This window comes from Taudactylus pleione, unplaced genomic scaffold (genome assembly GCF_031769625.1).
Source record: "Taudactylus pleione unplaced genomic scaffold, aTauple2 ptg000218l, whole genome shotgun sequence".
Classification (NCBI taxonomy): domain Eukaryota; kingdom Metazoa; phylum Chordata; class Amphibia; order Anura; family Myobatrachidae; genus Taudactylus; species Taudactylus pleione.
Genome location: NW_028284620.1, coordinates 1,516,607 through 1,544,351, shown reverse-complemented (window position 1 = coordinate 1,544,351; position 27,745 = coordinate 1,516,607). Strand labels below are relative to the sequence as shown.

At 43.9% G+C, this 27,745-nt stretch overlaps 1 protein-coding gene across 7 annotated transcripts in view; it reads right to left on the bottom strand.

Moving 5' to 3' along the window:
* Positions 1-7,597: 7,597 nt before the first annotated feature.
* EXOC1 (exocyst complex component 1) overlaps positions 7,598-27,745 on the bottom strand; it is a 56,281-nt gene continuing 36,133 nt past the window's right edge. For all 7 annotated transcript variants that reach the window (XM_088478716.1, XM_088478718.1, XM_088478719.1 and 4 more), the window contains 7 exons: positions 26,957-27,067; positions 24,868-24,938; positions 16,258-16,486; positions 15,657-15,840; positions 14,006-14,205; positions 12,742-12,936; positions 7,598-11,718 (listed from right to left, as the gene is read on the bottom strand). In XM_088478716.1, coding sequence (XP_088334842.1) covers positions 11,566-11,718; positions 12,742-12,936; positions 14,006-14,205; positions 15,657-15,840; positions 16,258-16,486; positions 24,868-24,938; positions 26,957-27,067 — 1,143 coding nt within the window. In that variant the 3' untranslated portion in view covers positions 7,598-11,565. The remainder of the gene's footprint in view (positions 11,719-12,741; positions 12,937-14,005; positions 14,206-15,656; positions 15,841-16,257; positions 16,487-24,867; positions 24,939-26,956; positions 27,068-27,745) is intronic.

The window sequence follows — 27,745 nt, the reverse complement described above, 5'->3', positions numbered from 1 at the left end:
TCCTTGAAGAAGAGAAAGAGTCAGTTGACAACCAGTTATCTCATCTTCATGAGTTAATCTCCCAACAAACCTTAGATATGAGGACAATGCAAAACAGACTGGACGACCTAGACAACAGAGGCCGCAGGAATAATATTCGCGTTCGGGGGCTTCCTGAGGATGTCCCTCCATCTGGTCTGTCTGATGCCCTGAATAAAATTTTGGAGAAATCCTGGAGCTTGACCCCAACGACCCTATTGAATTTGATCGTGTTCACAGGGCTCTCCGTCCGAAGGGTCTTGCAACTGATCGTCCAAGAGACGTTATTTGCCGGGTCCATTATTTCTCACAAAAAGAGGAGCTCCTCCGTAAAGTCCGCAACCTGGAAGGTGTGGAGTTCAACGGTACTCGTCTACAGATTTTCCAGGACCTTTCTTGGCGGACCCTCCAACAACGACGATTATTGAAACCCCTAACAGACTCCTTGCATAAACAAGAAATCAAATATAGATGGGGGTTCCCGTTTTCTCTCCAGGTCACACATGCCGGTAAACACCTGGTACTCCAGTCTCCCGAGAATTTACCTGATTTCTGTTCTGCTCTGGACATGGAGCTTATTACACTTCCCAATTGGCAGGCCTTTTCACTTCCTCTACCTGTACCTCCTGGCCGTCCGAGGAGAGACAATTGGCAACAAGTACAGCACCATAAAAAGAAACCTAAAGGAGCTGATCCCACTTGATATACTGTATGCTCAGTTTGTGTTTGAGGTTTTCCTTGATTGAGGTTGTATTCATTAGTTGTACTTCTAATTGTTTAGAGAAATATTTGGAATTAGGCCTCTTGGACCTCCTAAATTACTAGAGGCTTATTAGCCTTATTTTATTTAATTACTTATTTTTCTCTCAAGGTCCATTTATAGTCAGATGTATTAGATAAATTAAGTTGCCCTCACTACAATTTTTTCTGTTGATTGCTATTATATGCCATTTTTCTTTTTGTCTGCTTATGTGGATATTCCAATTACATTTAAAATATTCTTATGAGGAGTTATGTGATTACGTTTATTCAATTTATATTATTAATATTGTGTGTTTTCTATTATATAGTGATTTTTTTTTTCTATAAAGATGGCGGGGTCACTCCACCCCTGTGAGCCCCCTACCGCTAATTTTTTCCGTGACATGGGTTCCCTGGTGGTCCCCATACTGTCCGGCAGCGGTTCTTTTTTCCTCTCATTAATGTTTTGTTGTATCATTATAATTTTTGTCTTTTGTGTCTCCCCCCCCCCCATCCCTTCTTGTTTTTTCCTTTTCCCCTCTTCTCTATTTTTTCTTATGTTTAGTCCCTCTATTAATTTTCTATTTTTTTTTTTCTTTTATTGTTTTCTCGGATCTATTCTACTGCACCGTGTAACTTTAACTCTACTTTTCACCTATGGCTGCTTCACTCTGTATAGTCTCTGTTAATGCTAGAGGGTTAAATGTCCCAGAAAAGAGAACCCAGGCCCTTCGCTCTTTCCATGCTGATAGAGCAGATATCGTCTTTGTTCAGGAAACCCACTTCCGCCAGTCCCCCTCTGCTCCACGACTTGGCAATCAATTTTACCCCATAACACATTATAGTAACTATCCCCAATTGAAATCTAAGGGAGTTGCTATTTTATTCGCTAAACGTTTGCCAGTCACACACTCTGAAGTACATAATTTGGAGGAAGGGAGATGCCTACTGGTTAAATGCTCCATTTTTAATCAACCTTTCACATTTGTTAATATTTATGCCCCAAACCAGGGCCAGCCAACTTTTCTTAAGAGGGTTCTGGATAAAATTGACACACTCCAACAGGGGATCTTGATAGTAGGTGGAGACTTCAACTGGGCATTGGATCATCTCCTGGACACCTTCCTCAACAGTCCCTTCTCGAACATCAAGGAAGGTAAGATGGTTGCTTTATACTCCCCAGCTGTCCGACGTCTGGCGTATTTCACATCCCTCAGATAGAGATTATTCATATTATTCTAGCTCCCATCAGTCATACTCCAGGATAGACTATATATTAGTTGTCCATAGATTTCTTCACCTGGTACAGGACACTTCTATAGGAGTGACAACCTGGTCTGATCATGCCCCAGTGAGGGTAGACATCTCTCTCGGATTTTCTGATCCTATCACTAGATCTTGGCGTTTTAATGAGTCCCTTCTGTCCGACCCTTACTGTAGATCTCAGTTGGAAGAGGCTATTTATATATAGAATGTAATACCACCCCGGATGTATCTAGCCTCACTATATGGGAAGCACACAAATGTGTCCTTAGAGGAAAATGTATCCAACTTGGTTCCTACTTAAAGAAACAGAGGATGGGACAGATAGAAGACTTATTGCAGAGAATACAGGTTTTGGAGTCTTCCCACAAAACCTCCCTTTCCTCTGATGTTTATGTGGAATTAGTCCAAGCCTGCTCAGCCTTGAACAAACTTTTATTGGAAAAGGTCAAACATTCTTTTCGAAAATGTACAATACCTCCAAAATCATAGCCCTCATTCATTATATCTCGTCTACAGATACCCCAGCTATCCTGCTGTCTACTGATGCCGAGAAGGCGTTTGATAGGGTAGATTGGAGTTTTATGTCTGGAATACTGAGACACCTGGGACTGGGCCCTGTTTGCCTTCAACGCATCCTTGCTCTTTATCGTTCCCCCTCTGCCCGCATTAGGGTTAACGGTTCCCTTTCTGACTCCTTCTCCATTAACAATGGAACTAGACAAGGTTGTCCCTTATCCCCCCTGATTTTTATTATTTGTATGGAGGCTCTGGCAAGGTCGATCAGGCTGAATCCGAACATATCTGGCTTTAGGTTACATAGTGATGAATACAAATTAGCCCTATTTGCCGATGATTTATTGGCCACAATTACAAATCCCATTATTTCACTACCGAATCTACTAGAGGAATTCAAGATTTTTGGAGATCTCTCCAATTTTAAAGTTAAGTATTCTAAATCGGTGGCCTTGAATATTACGGCACCTCCACAGATGGTTACAGGCCTTAAATCAGCATTCCCTTTTACCTGGCACTCTTCCCAGCTTACATATCTGGGAGTTAATCTTACTAGAGACCTCTCCCGCCTGTTTGAGGCCAGTTTTACTCCCTCCTAAACAAGATATGCTCAGACTTGAGATTATGGAAATCAGGACCCTTCTCATGGGTTGGGAGGCTGGGCATCCTCAAAATGAATTCTCTCCCTAGGATCCTCTACTTGTTACAAACCCTCCCAATTAAATTGCCTCCTAGATGGTTTTTGGAAGTCCAGGCTCTTATTAGAGAATTTGTATGGAGAGGTGGCAGGCCCCGTTTGAAATTTAGATATTATGTTTCGTCATAAAGATCGAGGGGGTTTACGCCTCCCAAATATTAAAGGTTACTATCAGGCCTGTATCCTCCACAGAATTTTGTCCTGGTCCAGACCTGACACCCCTAAACAATGGGTGCAAATTGAGAACCAGATGCTGACGATCCTCTTATCGATAGCTCCATGGCTTCCTGTCCTTCCCAAAATTTCTCATCCTACCATTGGCCCTACCTTAAGTTCTTGGAAAACATTACGGAAGTCCCCCTCGATATCTTCATCTCATTCCTCTCTCACCTCATTCCTTTTTAACAAACAATTTCTTCCAGGTATGGATGTTAAGATCTTCCACCCCTGGTTAGCGGTAGGACTTTTTAGGTTCGGACAGCTGGTGAGTGGCGGTAGCTTTATGCCCTTTGATGAGGTTTGTAGGAAGTGGAATTTACCTTCACGAGAATACTGGCACTACCTTCAGTTGCGTCACTTTCTGCAATCTCTTGGTCCCCCTAAGACTCTGTTTGCCTTTATACTCCATTTGAACAATTATGTATTAGCCCTATCCCTCCGACCCACACTATCTCGCTGATTTATAATTTCTTGTCGGCGGACGCTAGCCTCTCTCCCCAATTTTACTAAGGTTTGGGACCAGGAGCTTGGAGTCGGCCTAACTGATGACGAGTGGGAGAAAATATTTAAGTTGGCCCACGCTTGCTCTCCTAGTGTTGGTTGTCAGGGAAACCCAATATAAATTGTTATCACATTGGTATAGATGCCCAGAAACCCTTTCTAAGATGGGGATTGGGGTTCCGAATATATGTTGGCGCTGCTCTGGGGCCCTAGGTAACCCACTACATATCTGGTGGCAATGCCCTATCCTTCAGCCCTTTTGGAACGAAGTCCTCGACCTTTCTGCTAAAATTTTAGATTAACCGGTCCCTACAGATCCAACGTTTTGGTTGTTTCATCTTTCATCCAGACCCCTCTCGAAATATAAGAAAACTTTGTTATGTCATTTGAATAATGCTGCTAAAGCAGTTATTCCGGTGAAATGGCGCTCCTCCTCTCCTCCAACAGTTATGGAATGGTTCACTAGGCTGGATCTATATATGGAAATGGATGATATACTATCCTCTGCTGATGGCGATTATGAGTCTTTCAGGAATACCTGGCTTCACTGGATAGATTTCAAAGACTCTGTGATCTTCAAAAATATCTTATCCTCTTCCCGTCCTTCAATTTCCTAGACCTGTCCCAAATAGTGATAAAAACTATGCCCTTTTATTTGGCTCAAAAGTTCAATAACAGCTATACTTAACTTTTCTCATTATTTTTCTCCCAACCCTTTTTAATGGGTAGTGATGAAGCCGAGACTATACTACTTGAACTGAGGTGACTTCTCTCTTTCCCCGATCTATTATATCTATTACTTTCCCCTTCTTCCCTCCCCCCTTCTTACCTTGTTGTCTAGTTATGTCTTTGTCTGTTTTTTTTTTTTCTCTTTCTCTTTTTCTCCTTTTTATTATTTTATTTTAATTTTATATTTTTCCATATCTAAGGGCTTGTTTTGATATTTTATGATGTCACTGGCAATTTTTGTTCTTGATTATTCACGTTTTCCGGTGTCTTGCTATTTTTGTATTGTCTTTCCGCAATGACCCGGATACTGTTTATAAGTATTTGTACTGTTATTCTATTGATTTTTGTCTTCTAATAAAATACAATTTGCTCTAAAAACACTTAAGCAGCAAACTTTGTGAAAACAAATACTTGTCATTCTCAAAACTTTTGGCCATGGCTGTACTTGTACCTCCACTCAGCTGATCAAGTGCAAGACCAAACAGTCTCCAATATCATCTTGAATTCAGTATCCGCCTGCCAGGGCCACAACCAGAGGGTCCTTCTGACAGAAATGGACAATGCAGACATACCAGAAAGGAGTGAAATCACAGCCAAAGAAGCATGACTAACATCGATGGAGGTTTGCTTCAAGTTGTTGAGGACAAGATGTCCGCTCTAGTCTGTATAACTTGTGCTAGTTGGCCTTACCAGGCCTCTATAGTCTTGGTTGTCCAGGCCCATGAGAAAACCGTGCCTTAAGTAATGCTTCACACTTATTGTCCGTGGTGTTCTGCTGGTCGTGGGAAGAACCATGCCCTCTGCCAGGCAGGCAATAGGGTAATCCACTAAAGAGAGAACCTACCGCCTTATCTTGTCTGCCTCTGCAAAGGGGTAGGTGTACTGCAACCCTGCAGGAAGCTTATTCGCCTGTCAGGCATAAGCCCAGCTTCCTCTAGCACATCTGCAAAAGGGAACATAATAATCTGGGGGCAGAGGGAACGAGGAAACTTTCCAAGTTGAAACATACTTTGGACAGTCTACCTGTTGGGCCATGCCAGGATCTACTGTGGTGCCTGCATTCCTAGGAGGAGGAGGGGTTGGAATAGGTGGGGCTAAGTCGGCTGAGAACCAAGGCAGGGAAACACTCACCTCCAATTGGTAGCAGGTGTCACGTACCTCATTGGCCAGAGCCAAAATAGACTGAGCAATGACCTTTGCTCCTGCCAATAACACTTCCTCAGGTGGTGTATCTTCAGATGTGCACTGACTAAGTGCCACAAGCGTTCTGCCCCGTTTGAATTTGGAATGTCTATCTTCCTTTCTGGACACACTGAGGGGTGGTAATAGAAACAAATGTATATAGCCCAGCTGCAGCACTGGGCTACTATTATGCCTGGGGCTAAATATTATAAATTGTCATTAATAAAAGTAAACTAAGCTGTAATCTAAACACTCCTAAGCTAAATCTACAGGCTAGGTGAAGTAGCCTGGCTTCACAGCACTCCCCCTGTGCATATGTACATCACTTAGTTGTGCAAATCCCGAGGACATCTGATGTCACTGCCCGGGAAGAGGAGCCAAGACCCTCCCCCCGCCATTGTAAATTGCCGTCTGTGGACAAACTGGTGAAAAACGGGGGCCAGCTGCCCGCGATCCCCCACCCTGTAACGTTATCTGTTCCAGTTACAGAATCCATGTCTGCCGCCCAACACCTGCGGGTACCTGGTGACCCTCTGCCAGTAGTGGGCTGCAGTCAGAGGATACAGCGGCTGGTTGTTGGTGCTGTTCTACTGCCCACTCCTATACTAAGCCTGATCCCAGAAGTGGGATTCAGGCTACTGTACTGAAAAAAAAATAAAATAAGAATGCAGCTCCTAAATCTTCGTGTCTTGTGCAGGAACTAAATTAAGGTGGAGGAGGTGGGAGAGTTTAGTGGTGGGGCAGTTTCATCTCCAATAGTTAACTAGTTAGTGCCTACTCCTGAGCCTCCCCACTAAACCCTGAGTCACAGTATCCCCCAGATGAGACAAAATAGGAATGTGTTTGTTGCGCGTAAGTGAAGCGTTCTGAAACATGGGCACATCTCAGTTGAGAGTCTGTAATGTCTTCCTATTGTAAAGCAGGCGCATATATATATCCGATGCAGAGAGGAACGCATCTCAGTCACAGCTGAAACTATGCACACAAATATAGCCATTTTCAGCACAACTTATGCCCATTTTACTATGCATCAGCCCCAGTGTGTCTTAAATCCTACCTAAAAAAGCAGATAATGTCTAAGCTCGTACAGCAATAAATTTTACCTCCTAGTATAATAAAATGTTTTTGCTTTGGTTATGATTTTAAAGGAGAATTTAGGAAAGTTGTTTTCAAATACTGTACAGGTTGAGTCTCCCATATCCAAAATGCTTGGGACCAGGGGGATTTTGGATATCAGAATATTCCGTATTTTGGAATATTTGCATACTATAATGAAATATCTTGGGAATAGGACCCAAATCTAAACACAGAATGCTTTTATGTTTTATATACACAGAACCTGCAGTTCAATTTATACATTATTTTTAATAATATTGTGCATCAAAAAAAGTGTGTGTACATAAATGAAATTCATTTGTTTCATCTACACCTTATACACACAGCCTGAAGGTTATTTTATACTATATTTTTTAATAATTTTGTACTTTAAACAAAGTTTGTGTACATTAAACCATCAAAAATCAAAGGTTTCACTTTCTCAGTCATGCTAAAAATATTCCGTATTTCGGAATATTTGGATATGGGAGACTCAACCTGTACTCATGTGCACAGAATTAGAGCATTCACATAAAGACTAGACAGTCCAATATATCTTAAATAAATGTGTTTCATTGAAATAAACAATACAACATTATAACAGCCACATTATGTGAAAAAATTAGTTTAGACAAATTTATTGTAGTCCCTTTTTTAATATATATAGAATAATCCACATGATACAAATCCCACAAAAAATACTGTATATTTAAATAATTACATCTATTTTTCCATCATTGGAAGTTAAAATCAGGTTTTGTTTTTCCATTGTCCGTGTTCAGATCATACCTTAAGAAACAAGCTATAAGGAGATAACCATATTAGACATATGTTTAACACATATCAACTTCTTCCTGTAGTTTCCTCAATTTAGAGGACCCCCATAATTAGCTCCACCCCCACTGTCCCTTGTGTATGCCATTCAGTATTTTGGAGTTCAAATTTAAAAAAAAAACAAAAAAAACTTTTGTCCTTTATTTGTATTCCCTTTTATTTCAGTGCTAGTAACCGGCTTCTGACACCGATTGGGCAGCAAAAGTCCTCTATGCCATAAGTGACGGAGACTGACCAACAGGCCAGATATTATGATTGATAAACAGTTAGATCTATTTGCATAAACATGAAGATGGATATGGTAACTAAAACGGACACTCTGGGGGCGATTCAATTGTTTTTTTGGGGCGTGATAATTAATGAGCGCCCAGATTGCTATTCAATTGTTCTAGGCACTCATTAATTATCACCCTCTTCGTTGCCTAAAGGACTAGGTTTAGCCGTCTAAAACCACCATAATTCCTGGTTAGGGCGTGCAGTCTTCGGTTAGCACGCCGTAACCAGGGTGTTTTAGACACATTTCTGCTTGCGCACTCCTGAGTGCGTGCAGAAACGCCGGCGGCTATCGTGCACCGACAGAGCAACAATTGAATTGCTCTGTCCGGCGTCTAAAAAAAAACAACAAGCCGCCGACTAAACATTTGAATTCCCCCCTCTGCCTTTTGGCATTGTTGTACTAAATAACACAGGAACCAGAAGACAGTAATCAAGCCTACGAGCCAGTTGAATGTTCTAGTAAGCCAAAATATGACTGGCAAAAATTAGGTGTCAAAAAAATGGTTTTCTCCTAGGAATCACCCAGCCCTGCCTTCTAGCAAATCATGTTTAAAAATGAAAATTTATACAAAGATAATATACTATTCAAATGTCTGTGTCAAGTTCACATATCTTCCCATTTTAAAGGGGTATATTTATTAAAGTGCAGGTTTTTAGAAATGGAGTTGTTGCCCATAGGAACCAAAAAGATTCTAGCTAGAAAGTGCTAGATAAATGAATAGAATCTGATTGGTTGCTATGGGCAACAACTCCATTTCTAAAAACCTGCACTTTAGGAAGACTCTTAGGGGTATATTTACTATCTATTCTTATTCCACTTCATTGTATTAAACTTGCTTCATAAGGCATACCCGTCACAAAGTTTTAAAATTCTAGTAGTACAGACTGAGTAATTAAAGCCTCACAACAATGCTGAGAGAAATGAGTTCTAAAATTCTGCCGCACCTTAATGTAATAAATTGGCTCTTGCTGTGAGCTGAAGTTATACTGAGCTCATGTGATCACTCAGAACCAATGTACTGAAGGCTGGCTGTATGATGATGTCACAGGATGTGTCTCAGGAGCACATGATCATGCCTCTGCCAGCAGATGGTTTGTTTACATTAAAGTTAATACTCATAAATCTGCCAACAAGATGGCTGACTTCATGTGGAAAAGGGATTACAGAGAAAACTATACAGCTGCAACATACAGGAAGTGTAACTTTTTTAGTTGGGTGATGTTTGTTCAGATATATCTTTAATGTGGCGCTGTGTTTTGGGGTCAGATTCGTTTAAAAGGTAGGAAGTTCTGATCCTCAGGTTACAAACACATTCATCTGTGGTTTCAAAATCAGATGTATAAAGAAGCCTCTGATCGCTTCAGAGGTCAGCGTTCCCAGTGACGCAGGTGACATCATCGGTATGTGAGGAGCCTGTGCGCCTGCTGAATCTAGTTAGATCCAGTCAGCATGGTCAGGTAAGTACTGGGCTGGGGGCACTATATAAGGGGCACTACTTGCATGCGAGCTGGGGAGGATGATGCTTGCTTCCATGATTATGGGGCAGAGTGTGGCTGTTGGGGGGTGGGGGGAGTGGCTGGAGTGACACGAGGGGCCGCTGCAGTGGCATGGGGGGGGGGGGGACCTGCAATGAGTGACATATGGAGGAAATGAAGTGTGTATTATGAGAATCTTGCTTTTTCAATGTATTTTATGTGGTTATGGATTTTATGTGGATCGGGCTTGTATCAGTGTAACATGGCTTTTTCAATGTTATCTATATTGCTCTGGCTTTTTCTTACATTTATTTTCAATGTGCTGGGTTCACCCCCAGCGTGACTAAAAACAGGGCAGTGACACATGGTCATGCTCCTGCAAATAATATACCAAAGGTGTGTGCAGAAAAATAGGGTGTGGTCTTCTGACAGCTAGCCCATGCCCCATTTTGCATGCACGCATGCTATTGGCTCTTTACCTCGACTACAGATATTTTTTGGCTCTGCCTCTGACTGGTTGACCACCCCTGCTTTACAGAAAATATTTTTTTTGTAGTATACGGATTGTTAGAACTAAGGGCCTGATTCAGCAAGGAAGGAAGAAATGCACGCATTCTGTCGATTAATTTGCACTGCGCATGCGCGAGCCAGACTCTGCGGTCAGAACTGCGTATGCAGATGAACAAAGTGATTAACAGGAAGTGCAGTTTGTGGGTGGTGACCGTGCGAACGCAGGCGTGCCAGTGCGTTTCAACACCGTGCATAAATTATCCACTGTGACACCAGATGCCTCCTGAGTACTCATATCGTGCACAGAAGTCAGCAGTTCCTGAGTGAGGTCTGGGCTTCCTTATCTCTGTGTCTGGGTCCGATGTTACCGATTGTTTCACTAAGTCAGGCTGTATCCGCAATGCATATGCAAACATTTAAATAGCACCGCTGATATTAGCAACGCGTGCGTATAAGCAGAATAGCGTTCCTTGCCGAATCAGGCCCTAAATCATTAATATCAATCTAGTTGCCCCCCAAAAAAACAAGGTACATTTTAGAAATCACTTTGACACAATAATCACTACAAAAAACATTTTACAAGTATTTAAGATGTGCATGTGAACGTGCACTACCAGTAATATTCCCCCCAGATTCTATATACACATTTTTAAGAAAATCTGTGACGTACTGTATTCCAAGGATAAATCCATGTCCACTGCTCTATCAGAGAAAAATAGCAGACATATCATTAAAAGGGGGCGGCCATCTTTGTTTGTATATACATTCCTTACTCTTTCCTCATCTTTCTGGCTACCTTCTGTAATTTTCAGAGAAGCTCTTTGCATATGGGAAATGAACATTACAAATTAAAATCCACTTTAATGATATAAAGACCTGCTGAAAAACACAGAACAAAGCATGGTAACTAAATGTAAGTACAAGCTAAACAAGTTATAATAGCTTGAGAGTAGAAAAAAAATCTCTTTAAAAATGAAAAATAATAAATAAAAAAATGAGACTTAAGATTTCATCTTGGCAAAAACTTCTTGTTACGAATGCTTACATCATTACACGGAGCAATCCCATTGCCCCCACACACTTATGTGTAATGTTTGTGCTATGTAAACCTGTAGACAGATAACAGTAATGCGTATACACCTAATAGCAGGGTTTGCAGAAATAATGTGTATCACTAGATCTGATATGTTAAGGGACAATTCATTTGTCATTGTTATCAGAGACAGTTACAATACGCCATTACACTTATTACCACTGAGACTGAGACAGAACATACAAAATATAACCACATTTACTAAGAGAAAGGCAGAATATGGCAGAGATAAATAACATTAGTTCTTCCTCTCACTGCGGTAAATTACCACCGACTATAACGTTAGCTGCAGAAGTCCAACTAATAGAGGTGACGGCGTCTGAGCTAAGAGGCTTTAATGGCGAATTTTGTCATTTGTCTTTCCATGTAAGTGACACGTAAAGTGCTTCTCTCCTCCTCTGCACATTCTGTTTGGCTAATGAGACTGAGCAATACTAGAGAAATACTCCAGGATGTCCTGAATGGTGAATTCCATAGTGATACCAGCTCCAGTATAACATTTCTCAATCAAACCCTCAAAGTGCTTATACTGACGGATGAATTCATCCTGCATAGTGTGCCACACCACCTGGTGGAGAGAACAGACAAGACATGTAACACTCACTGTAGCAAAACACAAATCGTTATTGGAAGCAGCAGTTGTGATGTCATCTCATAACGTTTGCAGATCACATTTTGAACGTTAATATAATTTTTTCATAATAAAAAAATGAATTTCTTATAGAGTAGCAGACTTCAGTTCATCATAGACCAGGCTATAGAAGCTCTGTGATATACAAATTATTATAAATGTCTAATGCAGTTTGTCATATAGGGGTCACGTTTTTGCAATTCCCAACCAGGACGCTACCGCCTTGGAGATTCTTCTCTGTGTTTGTGTGGTGTTCCTCTGGGTGCTCCAATTTATTCCTACCCATAATATATTGCCAGATTCATTGGCTGCTAACTAAAATGGATCCTAGTGTGTGATAGGGAATTTATACTGTAAGCCTCAATGAGGCGGGGACTTGTGTAAGTAACAAATATTCTCTGTGCAGTGCTATGTAATATGGTGGGGCTATATAAACTAAACCATAAGAATTTGGCACATTGTTACATCAGAACACACCTGGTTCTTCTCACTGTACAATCCTTTGCATATGGCCTACTCACAGGCCTCTTCCCTTGTGCAACCTCCAATATTGTCTGAGTGTACATATCACTTTGTGACTTATATAATCCTTCTGGAACCAGCTACAACCAAATAGACACCTTACACAGTCTGTTTTTTTGGCGGCGGGGGGTGTGTGTGTGTATAAATATATATATATTACACACACGCGATTTCTAATACTGCCTTGTATCTTACTAGTGTTGATTTTGCATGTGTCAAATGCTGTAACTACTTTGTAAATGTACCCTTTGCTTGCTTAGAAATCCTATATACATATATAAATCGTGGGTGTGTGAGTATGTATATATATATATATATATATATATATATATATATATCTAGCTCCATAAGCCTCAGTTCTTCGTATTTTTGACATTGGAGTAAAATTAAGTGTCAGGAACAGTATCATGTGGGGAATACACCTCTCAGTATAGTCACCTGTAACAGGTTCTCCTCCTCACACAGGTGCTTATCAACTTTTTTGTAAAGGTTATCCAGACCCTTCTTCACCTCTTTACCAGGATAGTCCTTTATAACTTTGCGCAATTCTTGCTTACTGAATGCTAACTGGTAGCTCACTTCATCATAGCCAATTCCTTGGGCAACACGAGCTTTCACCCCTTCAAAGAATATCTAGGTAGACAAAGTAAATTGTAAACAAAATTATAATCCATATACTTACTATATTTATATTATTACAATGGTGAGCTGACAATCTTGTGATCATCTCTAGGCAAATGTAGGATTTTTACAGGGGGATTTACACACACACACACCTTACACACACACTTACCTTGCAGCAGCTGCGGGTTGTAGACCTGATAAGGATGGGACCTGACAGGCTGGCACCATGTAATTAGGCCCCTCCCCCTAGCATTAAAATTATGCAATTTGCAGGTCAATTGGGAGCCAACTTATGCGATTCTAATGGAATCCCGTCATATTGGCTCTGCCTCCTCACGATTGACCCACGAATCACGGCAGTTTGCCGCGAGGGGGTGGGGCTTAAAAAGATGGGGCCTGCTCTCCAGTCTGTCAAGGTGGGGTTTCTGGGTACTCAGAAACCATCCCCCCCCTGCGCTAGTTATTTCACCACTACAAGACAATTACTAGTACAAACTACTTACAGGATGGTTTACAAACTTCCCCAGCTGAGAGGTTACTGAGGTGAACACAGACTGCAAACAATTTTCATTTGTACTCTGAACATATTCAATGAGATGTGATTTAATACAACCCTGGTCAATTCAGTATGTTTCAAGATATACCTGTATATTCTCAGTTTGAGGCACCCTTAGGGTCTCCATAATATTTTCAAGGCACCCCCTAAGCCAGACAATTACCGAGCAGTAACATTTTTTTTATGTAGTTGGGTCAAAATGTGATGTATATTTGCTTTGTAAGCAACTAAAAAAAATGGTTGCAATTATTTATGTATATCACTTTGCTTGTCCCTCCAATAGACCCCGTTACCAACAGCTTTATTAAAATGTACAAGTGTCAACATGTACAGCCGGTGTATGTCTGCAGAGTCACGGGTCCCAAACTAATCCTTGTTTTAGTTATTTCGTTTTCATTACACTAAACCTACTGACCATTCCAGAAGGTTTAGCAGTCTAACACACAGAGTATCACGTGTGTGACATGTATCACATGTACGCCTGCATGCAACTAATGAAGTGGAAGAGAAAATCAATGTTACATTTAATTTCTCCAGTGGATGCCCCAGGGAGTAGATGACGTATGACTGCAGATGGTCGCCATATTTCTGCTTGGCCTCCCGTTTCTCCATTTCCAGGCAGGAAATCTTTAAGCGAGATAAAGTAGCGAAGATACGGTGGAAGTTTTCCATCAAGACCACGTCCCGGGGAGTCTTCTGACTTTCATTCGCAACTTTTTCAACTGGGGGGTGAAAGTGAGGACAAGATTTATCTTTACTGTATGCACGGCCAACTACGGGGCATGTACACTGCATTTCTATGTACAGATACCTACATTATACCTGCCTGCTATATTCCAATGCTGTTGTCAATAGAGATATATCTAAATATAAAAAGAAACTCCGTGCCTAGACAATAGTGTTTGCTTGTCACAAGCTCTACCACCAACACACATGTACACTAGGATATGACCAGCATACACAACCAACTAAACTGGTGTCAGTCTGAGGATTACCAAATCCCCACCCAGCACTAGTACTTTGGTAAGAATCCCCTCCCTATGGACTCCACCATTCATTGTAGGTACCAGCACTTGCATATAGCCAGGACCTTTGTTACCTGTATTAGGTGTCGCCTGTTTTTCTGGTATGCAGTCAGGATGCCGACCGTCGCCTTCCCGACTGTCTAATCCCGGCAAGTGTCTAATGACAGGTGTCGAAATCCCGACACCTGCCATTTTACCTACGCTGGGAGCCCGACATCCTGATCGAAGGTAAGCCGGGCGTGGACAGCCACTGGGGGAGGGGGGATTGAGGGTTAGGGGCTCCCGGGGGGGGCTTAGGTTTAGGCACCAATGGGGGAGGTTAGGGTCAGGCATCCCCCCGGGAGACTTCGGGTTATGCAGCGAGGAGGGGGGGGGGGTTAGGCTAGATCTTTCCTCCCATGGACAAAAGCTGTACCAAGGGCAATAGCAGAGGTCCTGGCTACAGATAAATTGTCTGGTACCAGGTTCCCGGCTCTTATGTATGAATTGTTCCCCACACCTCTAAGACTGTACACTCATTTTATCAGGGCCGGCTTTACCTTTTATTTCAGGTCATTGTGTGTGATTAGACAAGATCATGGTTCCCTTAATTTACAGCACTGTATAATAGGTCTGTGCTGTTATCAATAAAGCATAATAATAAAACTACTAGGGCTCCCACCATAGTGCCTTTATTGGGGGGATAAAAGTAAAATAGGTCAATTGGAAAAGATAACCACAAGTGACGACTCTGACAGCCTAAATTTACCAGATGCTGCAGTGCCCTAATGACTGATGTGATTGCCAAACATCCTATGTGTATTTGTGGTCACTGACTGTCTGCACCATGAATTGTTGGCCGTCAAGCCAAACAACTATATATTAATATCTTCTGGCCGAATTTAGTCTGGTGTAATTTGTGGTGAAAATAAAGGTTTTCCCCTACATTTTACCATGTGTGATACCGAATGATATACAGTCTAAGGTACATGAAGAACACCAAATGGGTATCGCTGATTCAAAAACATGACGTGAGTCCGTCACCTCCGTGTCACTAGAAATGGTGGCTCCATCCTCCCACACATCTGTACCAGGCTGAAAGCGCTCTAGTATTACACTGTAAGACATGGTTTATGGACAGCTGAATCGGTTCTCTACTCTGCACTTACCATTTATAAAGACGTTTTTTATCAGTTTTATATAAGCTTTATCTAAATCCCCTCTTCTCTCGGCTATTCGGAAGATGGACTCTGCCAGCTCGGCAAACTCCTCAAACCCGGACACAAATGGGAGAATGCCGACTTTGCTCTTCTTCGAGATCTTTACGTCCTCCATCTGCTTGATCTGGCTACTCTGAGAGGTGGAGAATATAGTGTCACACTTGCAGCATCATAAACAGCTACCACATTAATGTAAGTCATTCGGCAAATAAAATTAGTTACAGCAAAAAAATTATTTAGATTAAGATCCATTCTTTCCCTCTCATACAGGGATGTGTTATTTCTCATTATTAGAACTAGATTACTAATATTGCACAATATTGTGATGTTAAAGTGTAATTATTTTTTCAGCATTTATTGTGCCAACGTGAACTTGAACTACTGGCAGATGCTCTATTCCGTTGGCTTTTATCTTCAGTGCAATATCGCTTGAAGCCTGCACGGGTTTCATTTACACAGGAAGCACAGTGCATGGCTGAGAAACACTGTGTGCGCCAAGCATGCCATGATTGCATTTATAGACAGAGTTGGGATCCCCATTTCCACTTACGATGCACTTATCAAAGTTTCTCTTGACTGTAACCAGGACATTGCCCAGTGTAGTACTCAGGAAGGAGGCCGGGTCTATGTTCTCTGCTGTCCACACATGGTGGCTCATCTTCACCAGCATGTACATAGAGTTAAAGCTGTCAATCTTGTCTCCCAAGGCAATAAGATTGTTCAGTTCTGGTTCAATGCAGTGAAATATATTAATCATCATCTTTCGGATGGAATCCTTCCTACAAAGAAGATATGAAGCCAAACAGGTCTTTAAGCAATAAAGAGATATGAAGTATAATTTGGAAATAGAATTATCTCTAGCCACGTAAGCAGAAGTGTTCCATGGGGGTTACTTATTTGTGAAACTAATTAGGATACCCACTTAGGGCCTAACTCAGAGGTGGAGGAAGTGTGGATGTCGGATTGGAGGTATCAGACTGTGCATACGTCCCAGAGACGATGTGCATGTGTTTCTATGGTTACTGCAGAATGAATTTTCATGCAGAGAGGCAATTTCGGTGGGTGTTTCTAGGTAGTAACAGAGGGTGGCTAGCCAGAAGCAGGCGTGTTGTGATCAGCAAATAACAAGAGATATGGTAAGAACTTACCTTTGTTATCTCTGTTTCTACGAAGTCCATAGGGTCCACAGGGTTGACCTTGGGGTATAGGTTGGGAACCAAATCCGGGCACCACGCAGTTAAAGCTTTTAGCTCCCAGGATGCACTTGGGTCCACTCTCCCTATAACCCCGCCCCCCAGCCAGAGACACCTCAGTTTGTAAGTAGCCAAAGGCCGGAGGAGGAGAGAAAAAGAGATAGAAAACTGGAACACTCAAGAACCATACTCACAGAAAAGGAGACGGGAAACCGGTGACCAGTAACACAGCCCATATGAAGCCAGGTGCGTCAGGGCGGGCGCCCTGTGGACCCTATGGACTTCGTAGAAACAGAGATAACAAAGGTAAGTTCTTACCATATCTCTTGTTTTCTACTTCAGGGTCCATAGGGGGTCCACAGGGTTGACCTTGGGGATGTCCCAAAGTAGTTCAACCAAGGGTGGGGACGCTCCTGTGCTGAGAGGAGAATCCGTCGCCAAAATGGAAGCATCCTGAGAGGCAAAGGAAACCAATGCCTAGAACCTTAAAAAGGTGTGGACAGAAGACCACGTGGTCACCTAGTAAGGCAAAACAGTCGAGGCGCCACAGCGAGCCGCCCACGAGGGTTACATGGCCCGAGAAAAAACAAGCATCAACAACAGAAAGGCCTACCCATGGGTAGGCCCCTGAGGAAGACATACGAGGCCATCCAGCCAACATTCCATTATAGGCCTGCCATCCTTTCCTGTGAAAACCAGAAATCTCAGACCACCAATAAGGAGTCCGATTTCCATAAGGAACCCGAACGGATCACATAAAGCCAAAGAGGCCGGACCACAGTCAATGAGACCACCCCAGCCGAGAGGACTGGGGAACTGAATGGCCGTACCATAAGTTCCAGAATAATATGGAACCTAAAAACCACTCTAAGAAAAAACACAGGGCGAGAGCAACACACACCCTGATATGATGCCCTCCAGAAGAGGGAGCCACATGAGAACGCTCCCAATTCAGACACTCTCCTGGTTGATATAAACACCCTGAGAGAGCTTAAACAATAGACCATGTAATGGCTATCACAACCAGCGGTTCCATTGACTGTCCCCGGAAGGAACAAAGAACCACTACTAACTCCCAAGGAGTCCCTAAGGAGGACAAATGGAGACATAATCCAGAAAACACTCCAAATGATGAACTGGATACCAGAGTGGAGCCATTCCATATCTTAACCATACCGAAAGCGCAGAGATCCGCACTGTCAGGAAGGCCAGGCCGAGGGTGAAACCCAAGCCAGCCGGAAGGAATGCCAGAATATCTGGAAATCCTGGACACCGGAGGATCGTATCGACAGGTACGATACCATAAGAATTATGTATGCCACAGTCCGTAGCAGATCCCAGCCCAGTCTGGCCTATCTGCTCTAAACATCTCAATGAAGACAGAGCCAGGGAAGCCCTAGGACCACAGTAGGGGCGCAGTCAAAGACAAATTATCCAGGTCCAGGAATAAACAAGGACCCTGAGACAACAGGTCCAGATAGTGAAGCAGTAGGAACGGAGCATCGATGAGGAGACTCCGAAAATCTTAGTACCAGTGATGTCTGGGACGAACTGGAGCCCCCAGAAGGAAAGCCCCTCCGTCTCTAATTAAAATTCCGAAGACCTCGAGGAAGAAGGGAGACTGGAGGACACAGGTACACAAAGTGGAAGGACCACTTCACTGACAAAGAGTCACTGAAGGTAGCTTCAGTACTCCTATAGCTGGACTGTAACACCGGTAATTTGTGATAGAGTCAGAAGGCCATGAGGATCAATCACCTCAGGGAGGCCCCCTCTGCTCACCAGGAGATGAAACCTCTCTTGGAGAAGAGACTAGTTCCCGGGATGCACGTCGTGACGGCTGAGGAAGCCCGCTTCCCAATGGAGAGCTCCGGGAATGAACACTGCAGAGTTGGCCAGGAGAAGACCCTTGGACTATGTCAGAATGTATGACATTCCTGTCATTGCCACCCAACTACCAGTGTTGCCTAGATGGAAGCCACTGTTGTGACACTGTCAGACTGAACCTATTCAGGTTTACCCTGACATATGGGTTAGGCCAGAGTGAAGGCCCAAGACAGCCTAAAGTACCAACAAGTTAAGTGGCAGGGCGGAAGCGACAGACGTCCAACTGCCCCGAAACGAATGCAGACCAGACACTGTCTGTAGCAAAGAATACCCTGGACGAGATGGCCATAGCCACCCGGACAGAGACCGACACGCCTCCGGATAAAGCATCATCGTTCGAACAGCGACCCAATGGAAAAAACTCGATCCATCTGGAGAGGAGTCAATTATGACAAGGCCTGGAATGGAACTGAGCACATTCCACCCTACCAAAAGGTAGACCACTCATCACAAAGAGTAATGACATTTCGACTGCGTAGACATCCGCACACTCCAAGTTGAAGAGTGGAGATCTTGTCTTACGCCAGAAAAATTCTCAGATTCTGAGATTCCAGCAGTGCTCCCAGATGACGAAAACCCTGTGAGGGATGCAGGGAGGACTAATTATCTGTGCCAAGAAGAAGCCACGGTTATCCTGACCTGGCGGTAAAGTACCTTGGTGATCCTGCTAAAAGCAGGAGGCCGTCCAGAGAAAGGAGCATTCGGATACACTGAACAGGTGAACTGTCAGAAAATCCATAAAGCTGGTAAACCCCGGTGGAGTTGAAGACAGGCCCAAAAGGCAGAGCCCGAAACTTACAAGTGTTGCTGTGGCACAGCAAACCTGAACTCATGCTGATGAGAGGGCTCTGTACGTACCCGTAGGTACGTATCCTGAATACTCAGATATACCCTAAAATCCCCAGGTTCCAAACGTCGGATGATGGAGCATGGAGGATTTCACCTGAGTCCAGGTACCCTTGGAATCTGATTCAGGGGTTTGAGACAGAGTATAGGCAAATGAGGACCAGTCGGTCACTGCCCCAGAAAGAAAGTAGAACAACCAGTCCCTCGCTGAGATAGTGAGGCTGGCCGAAATAGCTCTGCTTACCGCAAAGACTGTATAGCTTTCTGGGATTGTAAGGCCCTGATCAGGTCTGAAGAAGGGCCCGTGTAACAACGCCTGTGAGGAGGCCGCCTGAGCAATGAGAGGCCGTTGAGAATCAGTACCTCACTCTGGAATCCCCCAGATGTAGACCTGTCCTGTCAGGCTGAAGGTTTATCCTCAGGCGTAGAAGCAGGGTCATCCGGAAGTCCAGGACTGCTCGGTACTGGATATGGTGGCCCCCGTGGAGGTCGACAGCCTAGGAAAAAACAGGCCTTTAGGCTGACCCTGAGGACAAAAAGACTTACCAGAGTTAGTCCGAAAGTAGTGGGAGTAGCTAAAGACGGTATCTCTCCATTAGTGATACTGCCAAGGTTGCAACAATCTTGTCAAGGTCAGGACCAAACAAGATCTTCCCCATGGAAGGAGTCTGCACCTCTGCTTTCCCATAACGCAGCCATAGGGTATTGCGGCGGATACAGTCGCAGCCGAAACCCTGAAAGTTAGAAGACCGGCATCCAATGTAGGTAATCCCACATATGACCACTGCATATTTTATGTGAACGGCAAAAGATATTTGAACCCCAGACGTGTTGGAGGGGAAAAACGTTACAAAAGCATCACCCTGCGATGGCCATGGTAGGACGGGCAACAGGCCCTGAAAACGAGTACATTGATTTCAGGCAAAGTTACCACCTACGGATCCGTAAAATCCGTCCAGGCCGGGATGGGAGGCGGATTAATGCCTGTAACCCGACGAATAACATACAAATCCACCCCAGAAGGAGATTTCCATTACTTGTGAGGACCCCCAGGGAATGGGAAACAGGAGGCCTTTGTGACTCCTCGTATCCGGCGACAGCCAGACTCCCACCATGAGATCCACCCGCTGGGCAGAAACGGGAAATGTATGATACAGGTGCAGGATCGACATTCTCTATATCCAGAATGAACCTGGCTACCAGCCCCAAAGCAGGGATAATAATACTTGAAATCGGCTCCCCCCATGTGAGAGGGAAAGAGCCGAATACACCATCCAGTTCGCGGCAGAGCCACTGGGAAGTAACCACAGGGAGTATATCACGCCATTTAGTATTTCGTAGAAAACGACATCCACCAGGGTGGCAAGGGGAACGACAGACCGATGTGGTATCGGAGGTAATTCATGTACTGTGAAAAACCCCGGCAGGGAGCGATAGTCTGTGACACAGGGGTAAATTGCGAGATACCCAGAGTTGAAAAGGGCAGTATGGTGAAGTAACTCCAAGCGAGTGACGACAATGGGGCCCGCCCGGCGATCCTCAAAGGAGAGGATCCTGAGAAATAAACCGCCCTTTAAGGGGGTAGTGCAAGGGGCCCGGCGCCAGATGGCGCCGCATACATAAACCTTTCTGAGTTAAAATCCTCTGCACTATTACCTGCAGGCTATGACTTGCAGGATAGCAATAATGGGTGCAGTATCATGTGCAATCTCCTGGTCAGATATATTTTACTATCTTGATGGAAATATTAAGCAGCGCCATACCGGTCCTGACTGATGCTAAGATTAGCTGCAGGGACCCATTATCAGCGTATGCAACTCACAGTTCCACCTAAAATATGGCAACGTGCAGCACGCAACAGTATGTGACAAACCTCACAAATATTAACAAGTATATATATGTGAGGTCTCAGAACCACCCCAGGTACACCTGTATTAGGGCAGATAAAGAAAAGGGATAGATATACACTGACAGGTGAGAGAAAAAGCAGACAGTCAGCACTAGCATAAGTCACATACAATGCAGAAAAATATATATACATAAGCATGACATATAATATACTGCACAATGTCGCTACATTCAACTGCCCAGATTCAGTGTCTGGGAAGGCTATAGCGCTGTGTACACTCACCCAAAATGGCCAGGTACGCAGGGGGACTGGGCTCACTACTATCCTAGGAGTTCTGCAGCACCACCGAGAGATAATGGCCGCCGGAGACCTCAGAAGAAGTGTGGCCCGCGGAGGAAGCAGCTCAGCGACGCCAGACTGTAGCATTGAAAGGCACGCTGAGCTGAGGGGAGGAGCCGCTAGACAGGGAAGGCTTCCTCCCCTGGCTAGCAATTAACCCCCCGGGATGCCGGCTCCCGCTATAATCCATGGTGGGCTAGTGGACACGCAGGGTATGCCTCCATGGAGGGGGAGCCCGCCGCCACCGCTAGCGCCTCCGGTCTGTCCCCAGAGACCGGAGGCATAAGGCTGCATGTACACGCGGGTCACCGCAAGCGGTGACCACACGACTTACCTGTCCCCGTCGATCTGGCAGCAGCCCAGGGATTCCTCCAGAGTCCGGCTAGTACAGACTCTGGGGTCCCGCTGCGATCCCCAGATCTGTACTGGCGTCGCAGCGCCGGCGGGGTGTAGGAGCGGCAGCTTAGACGTCCATTGGACAGTCTGATGCTGCCGCTCTGAAGAGTAGTAAAAAAATAATAAAATAAAACTCTTTAAATAAAATTTAAGCTATGGGGCTGCTAAGCAGCCCCCTGCAGTAACGGCGACCCGACTCCGGCCGGGCACCAACTTAAACTGAGGTGCCTCTGGCTGGGGGGCGGGGTTATAGGGAGAGTGGACCCAAGTGCATCCTGGGAGCTAAAAGCTTTAACTGCGTGGTGCCCGGATTTGGTTCCAACCTATACCCCAAGGTCAACCCTGTGGACCCCCTAAGGACCCTGAAGTAGAAACAACTTTTTCCGCAGTTGCACCCCTTCTGGCAGCCATATTCAGACAAACATTCTGCGCCTCCATAAGGTTGGTGCAATGTTCGATGCTGCGACCAATGTGTGTTTCTCTGTACAAATCTTATCCACTGCGTAAAAAGTCACAGTCATGGCTGCATCCACTTCTGTATTAGGGGCTCGATCAGACCCGCTCGCTAGATGCGTATGCAAATCCGGCTAACTAACAGCCAGGCAGGCGATCGTACGGCAAGGCATAAGCACACCCACTATGTCTTTCCGTGCGATTACTCTGTGTATGCAGACGCCCACCAGCCTGTCTTAAGAGGCACACTTGCGCACGTCATCTCCAGGAAGTGTATGCAACAATTGGTACCATCGAGTACCATCGGAAGTGAACACAGCGCTTGTGGCTGACCATACCCTACCACAAGCACTGCGAGCACTTCAGTGTAAAATTCTGCCAGGTGACGTGTACTATGACGCTGAATCCTAATTATGCACGCCTCTGAAACGGCTTTAAGATGCTCGGACACACCTGCGTTTGCATCTCCACTCCCCCCAATTTCATTGACCAACCCCTGTCACCACCCACAAATGGCTCGTCCTGTCACTCATTCAGCTGGGCCGTCTATGTGCAGCGAGCGCTTCTCGATCGCTCAGACTGGTTCGCGCACTGCAATGCGTACGCACGAGCAGAATGCAAACATCGGCTGGCTGCGTGCGAACGCATCCTAGCGAGCGGGTCTGAATCGGGTCCTAGGTCCCTAAACTGCACACAGTGGAGGCAATCAATTTGTGGACTGAACTAATACACACAGGGGGTCATTCAGACCCGCTCGCAAGCGGGTCGATGTTGTGCGAATGCGCACGACGGAGGGAGCTCCGTCGTGCGCTTGCGTGAGACCCGGCGAGCGACGAGGAATACGTCGCTCGGGGTCTCGCACCAAAGGGGACGTGCTGTCGTTGGTGAGTGACAGCACGCCCCCTTTGGTGGGCGTGCCGGGGGCATGGCTGCCAGACGGAGGCGTTCCCGTCTGAAGCCGGCCCCACTGACATCAATAATGATGTCAGTGGGAGTGATTTTGACTCTGATAGAGCCAAAATCACTCCTGGGCTTGCGGCAGCGAGACCCTACCGCAGTGTCTCGTCGCAAGCCCGATGGTCTTGACCATTGCAACCATCTTTTTGCCCGCTCGCATATGCTGTGGGTGGTCACCCACAGCTATGCGAGCAGCCAGGAGGCCGCTCCATTTTCAAGGAGGAGGGCACTGATTCAGAGCGTTCGGCTCTGAATCAGGCCCACAGTGCAGCCTATGTATTCATTAGAAGCTAGTGATTTATCTGAGGCATTTTAAAAGAGACAGTGTTAAAAACTGTACACACTGAACTACAATAATGTATCTGTAAAGTTGTACTACCCCCTAAAGTAGTGAAAAGTTTTGTTTACTACTTTAAAAATGACTACAAACACCTGATTGCGAGCTGGAGGACCAATGACAGCCATAATGTTCATGGTTACGGCTTCTCATTGGTTGTTCCTCCTCAAACCCCCCAAAACAACACCCAGCCTTGGGTTATGTGCTGGGTAACATAATTGCGTCCCAGCAATGAAGGCTCTCCATCAGTTGGACAGATGAGCATGCAACTGCACACTCAGCTGTCCAGACTGTAATGCCCACCCAGCTTACAGGTTCTAGATTAGGAGGAGGGCATAGTAACACATGGCAGACGCTACAGGACAACTATTCTGTGGTGTAACAGGAAACAAGCAGGCATGTCAAGTAGCTCAGCCAAGCTGGCACTTGTCACTTGGTTCTCCAACCAAAAGTGACAGTGGTACAGAATAGCTATGGGATAGAAATAATATTACCGCTACCTTATCACCTACTGTAGCATTTTACTAGCATCCCCCTTCCCATAGCCTCAACCCAGGGGCTGATCCTTACATCAATTGATTGCGGCTTACACCCACCACCCTGGTTCTCAGCAGAGGCAATGGGGGGAGAAATATGTAAACATTTTCAGTAGGTGGTAGAGCAACTGTAAGTGACTAAAGCAACAATTTCTACCAACTGAGGCTCCGTTTCTGTACAAGGCCCTATGTAGAAAGACAGCTTACCAGTGCACATCAGAAAAGCATTTAGCTGACATTATCATTTTGGAGACTTTTGCAGCAATGATCAAATGATAGAGGACACATCCCTATTTTAAAAGCATGTCATGTAAAAATATGTTGCTTGGTTAGTGATTGTAAGCCTTAATTAAATGAAAAGACCTACTCTGAGGACACTGTGGGTAACATTCCGGTATTTTGAGTTCGGGATGAAACACCACCATCATAGACATCCACCTACAATAAAAACAGAAATTTAGATGATACAAGGGAGCTTGTCTGTGAAGGGAACTCAAGAATGTGTAGAACTGAAAGCAATACATACACATTAAATTGAATTAATATGTTCCAAACTCTTGTGACTTAGTACAAAATTATGGCTTTGTCAATGCTCTAATTCCCCTCTCTTCTGATTGGCTGCATGCTTACACATTATGGGGGCAAAAAGCATCCCTTGATAAATTCCCTCCATGGTTTTTACCATTTTAAAAATATAAATCGTTGATCTGCATCAAAAACAGTTAAGTGGGAAATGTATTCACATGGCACAGACCTGTGTCTGCCACAGATTAACATGGAAGCCATATACATCTTCTATTATGAGTCTTTGCTTAAAGACTCTTGACCCGTAGTGGTTCAGGCAGTTGTTATGCCAGTCAGGCTGTAAAGTATGCCAACTACTCTGGCTAGCATGAAAAATAATGCCAATAGCACTTCCTTTCTCTAGGTCTGCTCACAAGACCACAGAGAACTGCTGGTGATTAAGATACAACACACTGCTGGATAGTAAATGGAGATACAGAGTGTTTCCTAGCAATTATTGGGTGACCAGTATTAGTGGTGGGAGGACTTTGTACTTTACACACCAGGCTTTAAGGCACAACCAAATATGCACTGCATTGTATTGTCTTGTATATAAGAAAAACGCTTGGGAAAGAGACGTATATACATGTACAGATGTGACCACATACTATCTATCCTCTATGTGCGCTACAAGTCGCGTTACACATAACGCATGACAGCTGTGTGACTCGATAGCGCATAGTGTCTTTTTACCTTCAAATGTGTTTTATTCACACAGCAATGTAAATTGGACGCATAAATCAGCTTCTGGTGATTACAATGATATGCAGCATGTCGATATTCTGTGTGCGACTGCGGGTGTATCTGCATGCAAAATGCTACGTTAGTGTCAGTGGCTGTGACACTGTATCGTAGCATTACGCATGCAGATAAACCCGAAGTCGCACACAGAATATGGGCATGCTGCATATCATTTTAATCATCAGAAGCTGATTGTGCGTCCAATACACACGGCTGTGCGATTAAGACACGTTTGAAGGTAAAAAGTCGGACAAAAAGATGCTCAGCGATGTAGGAGGAAACATCTGTAACATAACATATGCGTCTGCATAGGCTTCCAAAGGAATGTTGCAACTGTAACAAATATAACAAGCAAAACCTATTGTGTGCAATGAGCCCTTACAAGAGCGTCATAAACAAACACACGGATAATGATAAAACAACTATGATAGCATTTTATGTTTTTGTTATAATAAATGGCTTCTTTCCTGACTAGACCGATCAAATGGAGCTCATCATGCTTCACTCCTAATCCATTACCTTTTTTAAGTCAGTTAGACAAAACCACAACAGATGAGTGAAATTAATTATTTATAGTGTTATAATTTCGATTTACTGATCAGTCCCTCTGTGTTCCCTTAAAAACATTACTTTCTGATTTTGTGGTTTATTCATCTGTACGTCCTGACATAAAAGCTTTGCTTAGAGACTTTTTAATTGATAAACATTATCTTGTTTTGTTTTTTTTTGTAGACAAGAAATTTGATGGTGATTTTATTGGTGTAATGTTACCAGAAAGGCTGCTATGGGAAAAGATACCTGTATCTCAGGAGTTATGCAAAGACCTATAAATTGCGTTACGCCTTCCCTCTGTAATATGTTTATTGAGCCACATGCCTAACTGAGACATTGCTATTGGTGCCACTGTATTATGTTTTTGCTCTTTTTTTATTTCTATTTTTGTTTTGTATTTGCTGAAAAATCAATAAAAAAAAAATAAAAAATGTAAATTTAAAAGAAAATTGCATCACGCTTAATCATTTTTGCAATCATCTTTAAAATGGTAATTTGTTTGTACCTACCGCAGCTTTACATAAATGAAACTAGGTAGCAAAAATAAATATATACATAAAAACGTAAAGTAACATGAATTAATTAGTAGTGCTTCGTACCATGGGTGTCCGAGGCATGGTCTGATGCTGGGATAGATTAAAGAATTTACTGATGAAATCTTGCTCTGCCAGACAGAGCGGCTCCAGTTCACTTAAGACTTGTTCGAAGATCTGGGGGGAAAAGAAAAAAAAATAAATAAGACGATTATACTGAGTGTCCATATTTTATTAAGCACATTTAAGCATTTAAAACTCTATAAGGTGATTACACAAGATACAAAGGTCAGTAATTGAGTAACAAATCTAAAATAAATTTTAACTCGGAAGGAACTCACTAAAAAGTTTCAGGTACGATGGGCCCTAAAATGACCCAATATAACAGCATGGCATAGTTTATATTGCCATGTTACAACACACATCTGAATAACCTACTCTCTCTGTTGAGAGTGTAATGTTTTAGATCTGTAACATTTTGTGAAGGTGTACATCAAAGACAAGGTGGCTGCCCGATGCAACTGCTTAAAGGGGCCATGACGCGCAGCGGCTTCCAACAATTTGGTGGAATGTGTCACCACATTGGAATCCTGGCAAATGACCATACTCCATTTGCCAAAAGGTATGTTTGGAAGCTGGACAGCCTCTCTTGCGGTCATTGTAAAGAAACAACAGGTTATCCCTCCTGCAAAAGTCTTGGAACCTTTGGACATAGCCTCTCAATGCCCTTACAATGTCTAGAGAACAAAGACAGCCCGCTTCATCTTTAGGCTTATCCCGTCTAAGGGCCTGATTCAGATGTGAACGCAATGCCGGTATTTACGCAGATTGAGTGATCGTTAGCCATTGCGCATA